This window comes from Drosophila obscura, unplaced genomic scaffold, assembly GCF_018151105.1.
Source record: "Drosophila obscura isolate BZ-5 IFL unplaced genomic scaffold, ASM1815110v1 contig_181, whole genome shotgun sequence".
Classification (NCBI taxonomy): Eukaryota; Metazoa; Arthropoda; class Insecta; order Diptera; family Drosophilidae; genus Drosophila; species Drosophila obscura.
Window position 1 is genome coordinate 1010600 of NW_024542769.1, and position 17223 is coordinate 1027822.

The following is a 17223-nucleotide window of genomic DNA, read 5'->3' on the forward strand; positions in this document are numbered from 1 at the left end:
TGTGGTAAAAGTGGATGTGTGTAACGCAGAGAAGGAAACGTTTCCGACCGCATAAAGTATACATATATATTCTTTATCAGCATCAATAGCCGAGTCGATATAGCCATGTCTGTCTGTCCGTCCGTCTGTCTGTCCGTCTTGTTGAGCGCCTAGATCTCAGAGACTATAGCTAGGGCAACCAAATTTGGTTTCCAGGCTCATGTGACATCACACTGCTAGAAGTGTATTTCAAAATTTCGCCCCGCCCCTTCCGCCCCCACAAAGGACGAAAATCTGTGGCAGGCACATTTTTAAAGATACGATAAAACTAAAAACGCAGTATCGTAGAGAATTCCCATATCTACCAGATTGCCGACTCTGAACTAGATCGGATCATAATTATAGCCAAAATGAAGAAATTCATTTTCTGTTGGTTCTTCCGCCCCCTCTGCCGCGTTCAGTGCGCGAGTAACCCCTAGCGGAGGAGATGTAGAATCTAAATGCAACATGTACAATCTACATGTTAGATGTAGAATATACATTGATAGATTAGATGACATGAAAAATTTTTTTTTTAAATCCTAGTATCATATGGAAAACTGTTTGCTAGCAAACAGATGTTTTTTCGAGCGACCAGTGGTGTGACCAGAGGTGTGCACTGCATTCGAACGGTTACACTGCTCAGTCCGCTGCTTGGTTTTGTTTAAAGTTAACAAAATGCACTTCTTCGGCTGGGGCCGCTCTTCCCCAGGCATATCCTGGGCTCCCCAATATTTTATTGGCAAGGTAATGTGTCTGACTATCAGCAGCAGCAGATGGCGACGCCACCGGTGCCGACTCATTTCATCTCTCTTTTTGGTTTGCAGACAGTTTTTGCCTACATCTTGCACCATTCACTTCAGGAAGAATTGTAAAGTATATATTCCTGAGCTGGGTGTCAGCTGCTCTCTCAGTTCACACACGGTCCCGATAGGCAACTGTCGATATGTTTAACGCATTTCGTCAGCTGACTCAAAAATGTAAACAAAAGACAATTTTACAGCTCATTGTTTGTACACTTACAATATATAGGCCGGACGGGGAGAAAAAGCATATATATAGCTCCGAGCTGGTTAGACTGGAAAGACAGTTCGAGAACGAAGCGCACGCGTGTAATGCATGAGTGGTGCCATAAATATCAGAAACAATATCAATAAAATAACCGAGTATGTTGCCGTTGTCCGACCGTCCGGAGGATTTGTGTACGAACGGCTTTTGCGACTGCATCTTTCCCAACAGCATCGAGGTGACGAGCCACAAGGGTCTTATACCTGACCTGGTCAAGTGTCGCTGCGGCGAGGATATCGATGGCAATAGCCGCCCTTGGAGGTGGCATCCATCAGAGGAGTCGGACGCCCTCATCAGTGACCGGGACATCGTGTTTCATCCCACCTTTAGCCAGGGTACGGCGATAGTACGCGGCGATCAACCCCTAAAGCCCGGAATGGTGCACTTCTGGGAGATTCGCGTCATCACAGCGCTGGCCGGAACAGATGTGGTGAGTCTTAGATCCAGATCAGATCCCCTGGCTTGGCAACTAGTTGGGCTGGCCGGCTCGCGTAGATGAATGTCAGTCAAAGTCGCTGATAGGAAGGCCTCAAAATAGAACCCAGCCACACGCTGGGTTCTGTTGTTCACTCACTCCACTCCACCATTCTGAGGATTACAGATTACAGGGCAGGGCGTTGATAAGATAAGACATGAAGGAAGAGTGCATATGAGGAAATCTCTAGACAGCCCACAGCCCAACTATGAAGCTGATAAGCAGCACAAAAGTTCAATGTAAACAATACTCAGTGCTCAAAACCCCATTCCCACTTCTCCCATAGATGTTCGGCATAGGCACGGAGAACGTTAATCTGGGGCAATTCAAGTTTCACTTTGTCTCTGCTTTGGGCACCAATGCCCAGTCCTGGGGCTTCTCCTACTCGGGCAAGGTGCAGCATTGCGGCGAGCAGCTGCCCTACGGCCAAAAGTTCTCCCAGGGCTGTCTGATCGGTGTCCAGCTCGATCGAACGCGTGGCCATCTCGAGTTCTATCTGAATCGGCGGGCACTGGGAGTGGCCTACACCAATGTGCCCATGGATCCGGATGTCCACATATATCCCATGGTCTGCTCGACGGCAGCCAAGTCGGTGATAAGGCTGATTAACTGCACCTCGCAGCCGGTCACGCTGCAGTTGCGATCCTTTCAAGCTCTGTCCAAGCAGCCGCAGATCCTCTCTGAGCTGCGACAGATGCCAGGACTGAAGGGCATACTGCGCTCCTACTGGTTCCTGGCTCCGCCAGTGCGGTATTCGCGCAGATCGCAGGAGAACGAGCTGGATCTGGGCGATGAGGCGGTGCTGTCCAGTTCCAAGCTACGTCTCGGTCGCAAGCACAAGTACAGAGGTAAGCGGTGACGTTTCCACTCCACTGAGCAGCTGCTCACTCAATCATCTACGTCCATTTCCATTTACAGAAACTGACGATGCAAACATTGATGAGGAGGACTTGTATGCCAATGCCCACAAGATTCCAGTGCGGCGTAATGACAGCGGCGATGAGGAGAGCGGTGCCGGCACTGGTGCCACCTCTGTCCACGATCTGTGCGACGAATACTTCCATTACTTGCTCTAGAAATATGTTAGTTATGCATTTATTTATAGTAATTATTATATGTATAGTATGTATAGTACTGCTGATTGAGAATGAAATGAATCGCGACAAAAGGAGACTTAAACTGAACGCCTGGGGGGGTGTGCTTACACTTACACTAGGATAGATAGATAGATAGATAGATGGATGGAGGTAAAGATGGATGTGAAAATTGGTAGAGTCAAGCTTCCCTCTACCAGTTCCCGCATCCATATTATGTGCGGGTCGGAAGCGAAACTAAAAACTAAATTAAAAATTGCTGACATCGAACGATTGAACCACGCTTGAACGCTTGAAGATCAGACCCAGCGGCAGCTAGTCCATGTCATCGTCATCATCGTCCGATATGGTGTACTTCTTCGCCCGCTTGCGACGTGTTTGCTTCTTGGATGTGGTGGCCGCACCGCTGCTCACGTTCGTCGATGGCTGTGTGGGCGTCGAGGGGGCACTGGCCAGAGATTTGTTCAGTTTCAGCTTCATTTTGACTGCCGCCGCCGATGTGGTGGCAATCTCCTCATCGTCGGAGCCATCGTCCCCACCATCATCGTCATCGTTGTCCGAATTGTCGGAGCCACCGCCACCACCTCCGTTGCCGTGCGCCTCGCCCGTGTTGTCACCGGAGGCAATGGCAGCAGCATCGGCGGCTGCCGACACCTTTTGCCTGGCGCCCACAAAGATCTTCTGCAGAGCAATCGAGTCCAGGTAGATGAGCGAGGCCTCCTCGTTGTAGATCTGGGCATTCTGGCACAGCTGCATAAAGTCCTTCTCCAGCTCATTGAGATCCGCGTACTTGCAGTCCTCGATGCGCTGCAGGATCTTCTTAATGTCCACTGGCCGCTTGATGATATCGTAATAGTCGGGCAGCCGCTGCCGCGACGGCAGCTTCATGAAGGGCTCCGAGAGTGTGCGTCCATCTTGGGTGACCTTGATGACGGCATTCATGATCTTGTGCATCTGCTTCTTGGCGCGCTTGTCCAGATTCTGGCGTCGGCGACGCTTGAGAATGAGTGAATCGTCGTCGGATTCCTCCTTGCGGTTCTTGCGCTTGCGACGCTTGCGCTTGGAATCGTCCTCTTCCTCCTCCTCCTCGAATTCGGCACCCTCGTCGATGGCCTTCAGCCACTCCTTCTCGGTGAGACTGTCCGTGTAGTCCACTTCCTTGCGTTGGCGCGAGCCGCGACCTAAAAATTTAAAAAGCGTCGTTCAGGGAATTTCCCTTGAAAGGGGACCCAAAGAAATGCTTACCGAGAATGGTGTCCTCGTCGTACTGATAGTGGAAGCGTTCCACTTCCTCATCGTCCTTGGTCAGCCAGTCGGGCAGCTCGGACTCGTCGATGAGACGTTCCCTGCCCGGATGGATTTCATCGTCCTCCTTCTTGCGATCGACATCCATGCGCTTGAAGATCTCGATCTCCTCCTCGCTGCGGGCAATCATCATGTTGATCATCTCGTCGTCGGGCACCTCGTTCTCCTCCTCCTCCTCGTTGTCGTCCTGATGCAGGATCGTCTGGAGGAACTGCTGCCGCTCGCTGCCCGTCGACTTCTGATCGAACATGCCCGCCTGAATGACCTTCTCGTCCATGTTCAGCTTGTACCGGGCCGCGGCCAGGATGCGCTCCTCCACCGAATTGACCGTCATCAGGCGCAGCACACGCACCTCATTGCGCTGCCCAATGCGATGGGCACGATCCTGGGCCTGCAGATCCTGATGGGGATTCCAATCGGAATCGAAGATCACCACCGTGTCGGCGGTCTGCAAATTAAGACCCAGGCCACCGGCGCGTGTCGACAGCAAGAAGACAAAGATGTCCGATCCCTTGGCATTGAATTTGCGCAGCAGCTCGCCACGATCCTCCGCCTTGGTGGTGCCGTCCAGGCGCAGATAGCCAAACTGGCGCCAGCTGAGATAGTCCTCGATGATGGTCATGCACTGGGTCATCTGACAGAAGAGCAGCACCCTGTGGTTGGTGAACTTCAGCTTTGGTAGGATGCGATCGAGCAGCTCGAATTTTCCCGACACGCGATACAGATCCGGACCTAAAGATCAACAGCATTAAAATGGGCTAGGCCAGCTTTGCAGATTCCCCGAGACTTACCTGAGACGACGCCATGGCCACCGGTGTGGTCGCAATACTTCTCCTCGATGGCCTGGAACATAAACGGGTGATTGCACAGCTTTCGCAGCTGGACAATGGTGTTCATCAGGGCCTTGGCACCGCCCTTGCCGTGCTTGCCCTTCTCGGAGCCGTCGGTGAGCAGGACGCCCTTGCTCTGCATGTGCTTGTAGAGCACACGCTGCAGCGCCGACATGTCGCACTTGATGATGTACTCGACCTTGTCGGGCAGCTGGTGTTCCACCTCCTTCTTGAGGCGACGCAACAGGAAGGGGCGCAGCACCTTGTGCAGGCGTCGAATGATCAGAATGGTCTCCTCCTCGTTCAGCTCAACCTTCTCGCCGGTGGTGGCGAAGGGGGCATTGAACCACTGCTCAAAGGTGGAGCACGACTTGAAGATGGAGGGCAACAGGAAATTGAGCAGGGCCCACAATTCGGGCAGTTTGTTCTGGAGCGGTGTGCCCGTGAGCAGCAGCCGATACGGGGCAATGTAGTGGGTGTTCAGCACCTGGGTGAGCTTGCAGTGGTGGTTCTTCATGCGATGTCCCTCGTCGATGATCATGTACTTCCACTGGATCTTCGCCAGCACCGCCTTGTCCTTGATCACGTACTCGTATGTCGTTAGCAGCACATTGAACTTGGTGGCCCGCATCTGGTTCTGCAGCAGCCTGCGTCCCTGAGGGCTGCCCTTGTAACTGACCACGCTGACGGCGGGCGCCCACTTCTCGAACTCGAGCACCCAATTGGGCAGCGTGGACAGCGGCACGATGATCAGGAAAGGACCCATGACCTTCTTGCGGTCCATCAGATAGGTCACTAGGGAAATCGTCTGGATGGTCTTGCCCAGGCCCATCTCATCGGCCAGGATGCCGTTCAGGTTGTTGTTGTAGAGCGAGACGAGCCACTCGAGACCCTTGATCTGGTACTCCTTCAGCTGGCCGTTCACCATGATGGGCGACTGCTCGTACACCTTCTCGTGTATGGTGTGGGCAATGCTGTAGTAGGTCTGCTCCTCCGTCTTGTATTCGTCGTCCTCCACCTTGGCCTGCGTCATCAGATCCTTGGGACCGTCATCGCCCGGCTGCGGTGGCGCCGCCGACTTGTCGGTGACATCTTCGGCTGACTGTGGCGGCTGCTCCTCCAAATTGGGCTTGTGGTCTTCGTTGATGGTACCCATGGAGCCGCCAATGCCAATGCCGCTGCCATCATCATCGTCGTCTATCCAGTCCCAGCCGGGATGCATGCTGAGCCAGCGGTACAAATGCTTCAGCATGGGGGCATCATCGCCAGTCAGCTTCTTGCCCGTGCACGGCTCGATCACATTCACCCGCATATCGGCCACAATGCTGCTCTCATCGATGCCAATGTACTCGCCGCTCATCAGCAGCTCCTTCTTGTAGAGCTGCAGGCGTTTGCACTCCTCCTCCTTCTTCTTCATCTGATCGTCCTTGTGCTGCTTCACCATCTGCGTGAGATTGCAGATGTACTCGTCCGTCTGCGAGAGCAGGAAGGCCAGTCGCTTGTCCTTCTTCTGATCGATCAGCTTGCGGTAGCCCTCCTCGTCCTCGGCCATCAGACGGCGCATGCGCTCCTTCTCGATGCGCTCCTGCTCCTTCTTCTGCTCGCGCTCGGCATTCGCATGGTAATTCATCACCGACTTGTTCATCCTCGCCAGCTGAGCCTGCAATTATGAATTAGGGAAAGGATTGAATGGCCCTTCTCCTGTCTCGCCACTCACCTTATTGTTCCTGTGGAACTCCCTCAGATCCTTGCCGTGCTGAAGCACCGCAGCCAAGAACTCCAGATGCTTCTGCCTGCGCTTTCGCTCGGCCTCCAGTTTCTGTTGCTTTTCCAGCTTCTCGGTGGCGCGCGCCTCCCGCAGACCCTGCCGCTTGGTCCGCTTGTAGAACTTGATGTTGAGCGCCGTCTCCAGGGTGGTGTCGCGCCTGGTGCACTGCACGAACTCCATGCGCAGTTGCCGCTGGAAGTTGAGCACCCGCAGGGCTCTCAGCTCGATGGCCGCCTGAATGCGCAAATCCTCGGACATGGTGGCGGGCAGACGCTGCAGCTCCTGCATCCGCAGCGAGATTCTGGCCGCAATGCGGTTCTCCCGCTCCTGCAGCAACGTGATGGGATCCAGACCCACCGGCTTGGCCACGGTCGTCACTCGATTGGGCTTGGGCATCGGCTGATGCTGGCCGGGCGGGGCTCCGGGCCGTGGTGGCCCTCCTGGCTGAGGCACCTGTGCACCGGGTGGCATGCCAGGCGGAGCACTCCTCACCTGTGGCTGCTGCTGCTGCTGTTGCATCGCGGAGGGGGGAATTAGCGGCTGGCCGCCAGCTGGTCCCATGGCCAGTGGCTTGCCTCCGTTTGGCAGCTGATGCTGCAGTTGCTCGGGCGGTGGCTGCTGCTGCTGCTGCTGCGGTGGCGGCTGTTGCGGAGGAGGCGGCTGCTGGGGCGGTGGTCCTCCCACCACCGGAGGTTGTGGCGGCAGTGGCTGGCCCTGTTGCATATGCGGCAGTGGAGGAGCCGCCTGCATTTTCTGGCCGGGCACTGGCTGCCCGTACGGGCTAGTGGCAGGCGGCGTGGAGCATTGCGGCGGCGTTCCAGTCACCGGTGGCGGCTGCTGCTGCTGCTGTTGCTGCTGCTGCTGTTGCTGCTGCTGCTGCTGAGGTGGCACTGGCGGTTGGCCAGGATGCTGCTGTTGCTGCTGCTGTGGCCCTGGCGGTGGTCCTCCGGGCGTTCCTGGCGGTCCGATCGGTGGCCCTGGCGGTGGTTGCTGCTGGGCCGCCTGCAGCGCCTGCTGCATCTGCATAGATATGGGCTTATTCCGCGCCAACAGCCGGTAGGCGGTGATCTGTGTGCGCAACAGATTGACCTGATTGCCATTCAAATGCTGATGCTTCGAGGTGGCCCGCATGGCCAGCAGCTGCGAGTAGCGCGGATCCTCCTGCAGTCCCTTCTCCTCCATCGAATCGATTGCTCGCTGCAACGCGTGCAGATTCTCCTGGCTGGAACGCTCTGGCGGCGGTGGTCCGCCAGGCGGTCCACCAGGAGATACAATGCAGGGTTGTGTGCCAGGTGCCTGAAAGAAACAGGATGAGAGGTCAGTGATTAGCCATCCAAAAGGGGGTGTTCATCCATTAGAGCTTTTCCTGTACCCAATCCACTTCATATGAAAGTTCCATTCAAAAGCAAACAAAATAATGGAAAAAAAAAGCTTCAGTCAGACCAAAACCCGTTCGACTGCCGCTGGTTGCCGACTGCTGGCTGCTTCCCAGTGCCTGATTCACTCGAAGCCAAGTCGGAACAGAACCAGAACAAAGCGCAATCTCGCAGACAAACAATTCAGATAAGAGAGAGAGAGAGAAACATAAGAGATGTCGGCCAGCACGGAGTTAATTGAGGAGCTCTACAACTTCATCCATCCGCTGGCAGTGCGAGCGGGCGAAATACTCCTCGAGGGCTATGAGAATGCGGGCAAGGCAGTGGCCCTCAAGGACGGGGACTTCTACAACGTAGTGACCGCCTATGACAATCAGATAGAGGAGTTTCTCATGGAGCAGATACTGGCCAGCTATCCGGATCACAAGTTCATCGGGGAGGAGGACACGCACAAGAACAACAATGTGACCAAGGCGCTAACGGATGCCCCCACCTGGATCATAGACCCCATCGATGGCACATCGAATTTCATCAAACAAATACCCCATGTCTCCGTCTCCATTGGCCTGTCCATCCGCAAACAGATTGTGCTGGGAGTGGTCAACAATCCTGCCCAGAGGAAGCTCTACACCGCCAAGCTGGGGCAGGGCGCCTTCTGCAATGGCAAGCCGATCCGTGTGAGCAGCTGCGAGCATCTGAATGATGCCAATGTCGCCTACGAAGTGTGTCTGCTGCACGCCCCAAAGATCCGGAAGAAGCACATCAAGCGCATCTACCACGTGGGTTCACATGCCAGGCGGTAAACAAGTCACACAAATCCTAACAGATCTTCCTTTTCGTTAACCTTTATGCTGTGCATTTTCCAGCCTTCTGGCATACTCGGCTGTGGTGGATTCCCTGTGCATGGTCGCTGCCGGCAATCTGGACGCTTTTCACATCGAGGACATGTTCCCGTGGGACTGTGCCGCCGGCTATTTGCTTATTCGTGAGGCTGGCGGTGTGGTAACCCATCCATATGGTGGACCCTTTCAGATCATGAAACCAGATCTTATATGCGCCGGCACCGAGTCCCTGCGCGCGGAGATTGAGCAGCTCATACGCAAGGCGGATCAGGAGAGGCATGTGGGGGGCGATAGTGAATAAATGTCATTGTATAAAAAGTAATAAATTATGCAAAATGTGGCCAATCATCGCTCTAGAATCTAGATTCTCTCATTATCTTTTGCTTATCACTTTTCATCCATCTTCTCTGCAGAGATAATAATCTGATATGTCTTTTGGCATGCACTGAAGGATGCAAGATATAACATTGACGGCACCTAAAAACTGTTTGCTCTATGCTAATCTGCAGCAGCTTAATTTAATTCATATCTTTTGTTTGTTCTCCACAATCCATTTACAGCTAGATGCATACCCACACCCCACCCCCACACCACATGCAGAGTAACTCTATCGCTTATCGCTGCTTCTCTCCTCCTCTCTTCTTCGCTTGGCAAAAGTTCAAAGTTCTAATGAATGGCAAAAAGCTTGCAGAAAAGCTTTACAGTTTACAGCTGTTTCTTTGCGCCCACACATTTTAGCTAGTCGAAAGCCAGCAGCCGCCGCCACCACAATGAGTAGCCCCCCCGTCAGCGAGTCCAGGCTCAAGGAGTATTACGATGTGGCCCTCAAATTGGTGCTAAAGTGCGGACCCCTCATGCAGGAGGGCTACCAGAAGGCAAAGACCGACTTCAAGGTCAAGACGGACTTTTACGATTTGGTCACCGTCTACGACAAGCAGATTGAGGATATTCTGACCGAGGGACTGGTGGCAGCCTTTCCCGAATCCCTCATCATTGGCGAGGAGGAGTCGGCGGCCTCGCAGCGGCAGGCGGAGCTGACGGACAAGCCCACCTGGATCATAGATCCCATCGATGGTACCACAAATTTCATACACAGAATCCCACACTGTTGCATCTCCGTGGGCCTGGCCATCAACAAGGAGCTGGTGGTGGGCATCATCTACAATCCGCCGGCAAATGAGCTGTTCTCCGCCTGGAAGGGCCATGGCGCCTTCCTCAATGGCCAGCCCATAAGCACATCCAAAGTGACGACGGTGAGACAAAGCTTATATAATGGTGACGGGACGCGACGGGAATAGCAAGAGCCACAAACAAGATAAACGAAAGTCACAAAGTAACTGTGCATGCACTCCACTCCACTACCTCCCTCCCTCGCTCGCTCGACCTTGATTTAGTTGTACTCGCACACAAGAGAGAGACCGACCATTAGCATTCGTTAGCGTCGTTCTGTTCTCTCATATTCAAAAAGCTCTGCCTCAACTCTTTCCCTCTTTTATCCTCTCTCTCTCTCTCCCCCTGTAGATCAATCAAGCTGTGATTGCGTACGAGATCTCTTTGATTCACGCTGCCGCCGTGAGGGACAAGAACGTGAAGCGTCTGTACAAGCTGGCCTCCAATGCCACTGGAACGCGGTGCTTCGGCAGTGCAGCCCTGACCCTGTGCTATGTGGCCACCGGGCAATGTGACGCCTACCATGTGGAGGATCTGAAGCCCTGGGACATAGCTGCGGGTGCCATTATCCTTACGGAAGCCGGGGGCACAGTTTGCCATACGAATGGCGGGAAATTCGATGTGATGAAGCCGGATTGCGTGTGCGCCTCCACGGAGGAGTTGGCCAAGAATGTGATTAGCCTTATCGAGGAGGCCAATCAGATAACGGGCTACACATTCAAGTGAACAGCCAGAGACCAGTATATATCTTTTGTAATACAAATGTAGACTCCTTTAAAGAGCGAGAGCAGAGATTAGAGTAAACATTCAAACAAATATAAAATATTCATTCCCATTTTAGACTGGAATTATTTCTGGGAAAAAGCTCCCTTAAAAGCTTAGCCAGCTGTTTTGATGGAAACAAAAATAGTAGTGCGCGGTGGAACCATGAGTAAGCACCAAATCAGTGAAAAAAAACTGCAGGAATACTATAAAGTGTCCCTGGATCTGGTCAAACAATGTGGTCCCCTGTTTCTGGAGGGTTTCCTGAAGCCCAAAACTGATTACGAGGTGAAATCAGCCTTCTATGACCTGGTCACCGTCTACGACCAACAGATCGAGGCCACTCTCACGGCTGGACTGCTCAAGGCCTTCCCCGAGTCCCACATTATTGGCGAAGAGGCGCTGGCAGGATCCCTGGATCCCCAAGCAGAGCTAACAGATGCCCCCACCTGGATCATAGATCCCATTGATGGTACGAACAATTTCGTGCGCAGAATCCCCCACTGCTGCATCTCCGTGGGCCTGGCGATCAACAAGGAGCTGGTGGTGGGCATCATCTATAATCCGGCGACAAATGAATTGTATTCCGCGTGGAAGGGTCAGGGAGCCTTCTTGAATGATCATCCCATCAGCGTAGCCTCCAGCGTAGTCACGGTTAGTGTTTTAGCGATAAGAGAGAGTCATTCTGATTGGCGTTTTTCTACCTTCTCGTTTGCAGATCCAACAGGCTATTGTGGGCTATGAAATGTCTCTAATCGTTGTGGCCAAGGGGCGGGACCAGAACGTGAAGCGTCTGTGCAAGCTGGCATCGAATGCCACTGCGTAAGTCTCTGATCTTCTAAACTGATCCATTATTTTATTTGGCCAATATTCCATCAATCAGCACTCGAAGTTTTGGCAGCGCAGCTCTGACGCTCTGCTATATAGCCACCGGACGCTGTGATGCCTATCATGTGGAGAATCTAAAGCCCTGGGATCTGGCCGCTGGTGCAATAATCCTCACCGAGGCGGGTGGCAGAATCTACCACACCAGTGGCGGTAAATTCGAGGTGATGCAACCGGACTGTGTCTGCGCTTGCACCGAAGAGTTGGCCAGAGATGTGATCCAGTTGATAGAGGAGGCCGATCGGATTACAGAATATACGTTCCAATGAGCATACCACAATAAAATGGACCCACAATATGGGCCTGACTTTTGCCTCTCTCTCTCTCTACTGTTCCATAAATGCGAGTAACCTCCGGTTTGAATAGATCATTCACGGCAAAGACGGAAGGGTGAGGGGGGTCTGATAAAAACTGGTTTTACAACTGTCTGTGAGATAAAAATTGTACTTTTGTGTACGTAAGTACGTACATCAAACAAATTGAGATAAAACAGTGACTGGCACTGGCACAGGCACAGGCACAGGTGATATGCCAATTTTGAGTACAAGCTTCGGGCTATCATAAAACTCAATGCAGCCAACGGAGCAGCAAACAATCAAAGCTGGGAGGAGAACAGAGACAATTGTGTCTACTAAATATAATCAAAGCTCCTCCCCACACAATGTCAGATGCCGGAGCAGCACCAGCCAGCCAGGCCTATCGCTTTGTGGCGTGAATATCTGATTAGTTGGCAACGCAAGCTGAGCGACGAAGCACCGCCTCGCCTCGCCTCGTCTCGTTTAGGAGTACTTGAATACATAGAAAATGTCATCGGCAGTAGGAGGGCAATCGGATGTTGTGGAGGAGCTGTACAACTTCATCTATCCACTGGCCGTTAAGGCGGGTGAGATTCTGATGGAGGGCTACGAGCGTACCAGCAAGAATGTCTCCATTAAGGGAGACTTTTACGATGTGGTCACCGACTACGATAACAAAATCGAAGATTTTCTGATGGAGCAGATACTGGCCAGCTATCCGGACCACAAGTTCATTGGCGAGGAGGAAACGGCAAAGAACAATAATGTGTCCAAGGAGCTGACAGATGCCCCCACCTGGATCATAGATCCCATCGACGGCACATCGAATTTCATTAAACAAATTCCCCATGTCTGTGTCTCCATTGGTTTGTCCATCAACAAACGGATCGTGCTGGGTGTCATTAACAATCCTGCCCAGAAGAAGATCTTCACAACGAAGCTGGGACAGGGCGCCTTCTGCAATGGCAAGCCCATCCGTGTGAGCAGCTGCGAGAGCATCAAGGATGCCAATGTCGCCTATGAAGTGTCCCTGCTGCATGTCCACTCGGTGGCCAACAAGCATATCAAACGGATCTACCACGTGGGACTGAATGCCAGACGGTGAGTGGAAGACCCCACTATCTGTTTCTCTATATATGTATCCTTTTCCTCTAGCTTGCTGGCCTACTCCTGTGTGGTGGATGAGCTGTGCATGGTGGCCGCTGGTAATCTGGATGCATTCTACATTGAGGACATGTATCCCTGGGACTGTGCTGCTGGTTCCCTGCTAGTGAGTGAGGCTGGGGGCGTGGTCACGCATCCCTTTGGCGGACCTTTCGATATCATGAAGCCCGATCTTATCTGTGCGGGCACAGAGACGTTGCGCAAGGAAATCGAAGATCTGTTGCGCAAGGCCGACCGGGAGGAGTCTGTGGGGGGTGTGGCAGTTAAAAAGTAATTTAAGCATCACACATTCCACAATAAATTGTTTGCAAAAAGACCGGTCGAAATTGAAAAGCTTAAAGGTCGCTTCGATATCAATTGAAAGCTCGCTGATGTGTGAAGCTTTCGGAGATCGCCGGCGTTTTTTGGTGATAATAAACAATACAATAATTTTGGCGCCACATAGTACATGCCGGGGGAGGAGCGTGTATGCAACTTACATTTGGAGGCATTCCGTGTGTCTGATATCCAATGGGCGACATATTCGGTCCCGTCGGCGGCATCTGCATTCCCATGTGCGGACCTTTTGAGAAAACTGCAAATGATTATGCGTGATGGACTATAGATGTGGAGAGGGGAGCATATCAAGAACATACTCATTCCCTGATGATGTGGCGGCATATGATGTGGAGGTGGTCCCTGTCCCGGTGGTCCATGCTGCATCGGATGTCCGTAGGCAGCTGGGTGGCCCGGTGGCGGGGGCCCTTGCATGTGGGGCGGTGCTCCAGGGGGTGGCCCTTGCGGCGGCCCCGGCTGCTGGTGCGGGTACGGACTATGTGGCGAGGGGGCTGGACTCTGGGAGGGCGGTGCCATCGGGCTGGGCGCCTGCGGTGGCGGCATGGGACTGTTCGCCGGCGAGGGCGAGGCCATTTTCACTTCGGGTCGGTCTCCTGTGCGGTGTGCGGGGGTAGTGCGAAGGCGCCGAATATGTTACAAAACTAGCTGGTGCACCGACACCTAAAAGTGTAAGCTAAACGTACATTTGCGTTGTTATTGCACATTGCATTGTTTAAAAACAAATATAAATATCTTTTGTAAAGGGATATCTAATCGCAGCATTGTTTTTCACTCGACTCGCTTTTTGTCACACTTTTTGCGCAGTCTGTGTTTGACTCTGCACAAATGGTAGAGTTGGCCACATATGCCCCGATTCGATGGTATAACTTGTGAGCCACTTCGAATACACTACATTTAGCACCGAATAGCAATATTCTGGCATAATAATATTACCTATTACCTATTTGAAAATAAGGTTTTTTTTTTCTTGACAGACGCGACAATGGCGGACTAGAAGTGTCAAACCATCGAGGGCACTATCGATAGTATCGATATTTTACTGATGGCCTCTACTATCGACGGTTTTGCGACTATCATGATAGTATCGAGCTACAGTCGTTGCGCTTTTGATATGTTTGGATTGGCGGCTATAAAATACGAAGACACATTTGTAAACAAATCGACAGGTGGCATCTAATTTTTACAATGGACAAGTTCCTAAAAGGTTTCAATGGTTTTTTAATAATTATTTCAGCCCGATACTATCACGATAGTATCGATTGTTTTTTCAACACATTCAACGTAGATATTCCTCGATTTTGCTATTCCGTTTAATATTACCAGCTAGCTGGGAGTCTCAGCCCTAAACAAATAATTTTATCCGATAGATACATAAATTTTTTAAGAGATTGGAAAGTTTTCAGAAGTCCTTTTTATTGGATTATTTACATATTAAGGTTCAAACAAAAACAGCATAAAACGATGATGCGGGCTGCCACTCCATGATATTTTGTGAACTGATCTGGTCTAAGCGAATCGGTAATGAAACGGGTCACAAAATATCAGCCCTATAAACAAAAATCCGCAAAATCTTTTCCGCAAAAAAAAAAAAGGTAAAACCTCTGCGGAAACTTTTCCACGGTATTTTTTGTGCGATAAATACTTTGGTATATTTCTGGGCGTCAGTCACACTAATGATCATTCAAACAAAAATGGCGGTCACACTCCCAATGAGATTTTGTTGTTGTACTTTAAATATACACTCGGAGATTTAATTAAACAATTGCATGCATGCATTTTAAGCTGCGGCAGCCACCAACATCCAAAGAAGACGATCAAACAGCACCAACGACGACGCGCAATTCCTTGCTCAAGCGTCGCATCAGTTTTAGCGGCAAGAAGTCTGTGAGGTGAGTGCACACTTGGAGGGGGTGCAATTTATACAAAACTGCAGTCGTAATAATACTTGTCTGCTGCACAGGGAATTCGTGAATACAGAGGAGCCGCACTATTGGGATAACTCCTACGAACTATCGGATCACACCAATGGCGAAGACAGCAGAGAGAGGGCATCGAAAACTGGCCCCTGCCAGCAGACGCCGACAGCGGACAAGGAGAATATACCTCTGCAATGTGAGTACGAAAGTACCCGAATCGATTCGACGCTGAATCTACGGACGAGCATCGGCATGGATGTGCCCATGTTTCCATATGAAAAGAGTCGGAACACGAGATCGGAAACGAAGCCGAACAGTACGGTGAGCAGAGAGTCGCTCTATGCCGAGAGTTTCTCGCTCTCCACGATTGGGCGGGACAAGCTAAAGGATGCGATGTACAACCATCGAATAATGGACAAGACCATCGATCTGATGCATATCTCATCGAAAGCCAGGGATGACTGCTCGTTGGAGTTGTCCTCGTTCGAAAAGGAGCAAATGAAAACACAACCAACGAGATCTGTGAGTGATTCCGTTATGGACATCACGCCACTAGGAATCGCTGATCCGGTCCCCACCCCAGCTGCCGCTGCTGCTGCTTCAGCTAAGCAGAGTTTCATGGACCTGGAGCAGGAGTTCCTCAATTGCTCTCATCAACGTCTGACAACGAAAGCAACGGAGAATATTAATCCTGTACAGAATGCGGGGAATATGGAGATGGAAGAGAGCCGAAAGGAGAGCCAGAGGCAGGCAGATGCATCCTTTGACTGCGACATGAATGGTTGGTAGCTTCCTTCTCCTCCCTTTTGGCAGTTTTTAATCTGAAACTTTTGCTCTTGCAGTCTCCGATGCTAGAGACCGTTTGCCATCGAATGGCTCCTTCGAAACGGAGTCCAACAATAGCACCATCAACTATCTGGGAGACGAGTCTGTTCTCATACCATATGACATGATTTCCGGGAAGAACATCAGCAAAAAGTTGACCTTCCGCCAGCTGAACGATCAGCTGGAAGCGGGCAAGATCAAAGTCCTTGTGAACGGCCCCAGGACGCCCACAACCGATCGCAGCACCAAGCAGAAGAGGTTTTGGCATGGCCTCCATCAGGATCAAGATCAGGATCCCATGGGCATCAACATAAGGAGCATCAAGCCGCGGGGAACGTTGAATTTCAGTGAGAACATGACCATGTCCCCCCTGGCACAAGCAACGCCAGTGGCAGCGCGTGTGGCAGTGGAATTGCCGAGAGAAAAGCTGATGGTACCACCACCGGACGACAAGCGCAAGTATCGGCTCTCGCAGGCGGATGAGATGATGCCGGACACCACGAAGGTCTTTTGTGGCCACGAATACACACTGCAGAACATGAGCTTTGCCCGCCATGTGGAGCCCGATAACGAGAGTATACAGCAACGCATTGAGTGGGCCAAGCTGCGACGTGCATCTCAGGATCCCACAGTGCCCTCCACCATTGGCGAGGAGAAGATCTGGAATCCGTTTATGCGTGTCCACGAAGCGTCTGTTCAGAAGCATGCCGGAGGAGCAACCGATCCCATTATAACCATGGGCAAGTTGCGCAAGGAGAAAGATAACTTCAAGGCCTAAGGGCTTTTTATTTGATAAATTTAAAATGTGATTATTGGGTTTTGATTAATTTAATGTAAAATGGAAATTAATTAAATAAAAAGTAAAAATGATTAAAAATTGATATCAGGATTCCAACAACGCGGGCGAAAAGTTTTGTTGCCAATCTTTCATCGTGAAAATCAGCTGCGTGTGTCAAGAAAATAAATTCGAGCACATCACCCACATTTGCTCGGAGGACAACCCCCCTAAACTCAAAATCTGAGCTATTTACTTTTTCCAAAGTTATGGGGGCTGTCGACAGACTAAAGTATGTTCGCAACAGCTTCCTTAGGT

General features: G+C 51.6%; 7 protein-coding genes across 8 annotated transcripts; 6 read left to right on the top strand and 1 right to left on the bottom strand.

Annotated features, from left to right (window-relative positions):
• Positions 1-992: 992 nt before the first annotated feature.
• On the top strand, positions 993-2732 carry LOC111067859 (SPRY domain-containing SOCS box protein 3). 2 transcript variants are annotated; one of them, XM_022357187.2, is made up of 4 exons: positions 993-1184; positions 1258-1516; positions 1848-2409; positions 2480-2732. In XM_022357187.2, the coding sequence occupies exons 1-4, from the start codon at positions 1138-1140 to the stop codon at positions 2635-2637; spliced, it is 1026 nt and encodes a 341-aa protein (XP_022212879.2). In that variant the 5' UTR covers positions 993-1137; the 3' UTR covers positions 2638-2732. The 2 variants fall into 2 exon arrangements, with proteins under 2 accessions (XP_022212879.2, XP_022212878.1); XM_022357186.2 differs by having other exon boundaries at positions 998-1516.
• Positions 2648-14413, bottom strand: LOC111067857 (ATP-dependent helicase brm). Its single transcript, XM_022357182.2, has 7 exons — positions 14330-14413; positions 13689-14062; positions 13533-13627; positions 6508-7854; positions 4752-6450; positions 3901-4692; positions 2648-3836 (listed from the first exon to the last, which is right to left on the bottom strand). The coding sequence occupies exons 2-7, from the start codon at positions 13960-13962 to the stop codon at positions 2971-2973; spliced, it is 5073 nt and encodes a 1690-aa protein (XP_022212874.2). The 5' UTR covers positions 13963-14062; positions 14330-14413; the 3' UTR covers positions 2648-2970.
• On the top strand, positions 8028-9135 carry LOC111067863 (inositol monophosphatase 1). The gene is made up of 2 exons (XM_022357190.2): positions 8028-8733; positions 8801-9135. Exons 1-2 carry the CDS (start codon positions 8150-8152, stop codon positions 9075-9077), a joined length of 861 nt encoding a protein of 286 aa, XP_022212882.2. The 5' UTR covers positions 8028-8149; the 3' UTR covers positions 9078-9135.
• On the top strand, positions 9510-10781 carry LOC111067858 (inositol monophosphatase 2). The gene is made up of 2 exons (XM_022357185.2): positions 9510-10029; positions 10298-10781. The coding sequence occupies exons 1-2, from the start codon at positions 9547-9549 to the stop codon at positions 10670-10672; spliced, it is 858 nt and encodes a 285-aa protein (XP_022212877.1). The 5' UTR covers positions 9510-9546; the 3' UTR covers positions 10673-10781.
• On the top strand, positions 10834-11914 carry LOC111067860 (inositol monophosphatase ttx-7). The gene is made up of 3 exons (XM_022357188.2): positions 10834-11362; positions 11427-11530; positions 11592-11914. Exons 1-3 carry the CDS (start codon positions 10841-10843, stop codon positions 11860-11862), a joined length of 897 nt encoding a protein of 298 aa, XP_022212880.2. The 5' UTR covers positions 10834-10840; the 3' UTR covers positions 11863-11914.
• Positions 12240-13354, top strand: LOC111067861 (inositol monophosphatase 2). The gene is made up of 2 exons (XM_022357189.2): positions 12240-12990; positions 13045-13354. Exons 1-2 carry the CDS (start codon positions 12398-12400, stop codon positions 13325-13327), a joined length of 876 nt encoding a protein of 291 aa, XP_022212881.2. The 5' UTR covers positions 12240-12397; the 3' UTR covers positions 13328-13354.
• A 746-nt stretch (positions 14414-15159) lies between the features above and the next one.
• Positions 15160-16908, top strand: LOC121404048. Its single transcript, XM_041592627.1, has 3 exons — positions 15160-15278; positions 15350-16086; positions 16148-16908. The coding sequence occupies exons 1-3, from the start codon at positions 15160-15162 to the stop codon at positions 16906-16908; spliced, it is 1617 nt and encodes a 538-aa protein (XP_041448561.1).
• Positions 16909-17223: the final 315 nt, after the last annotated feature.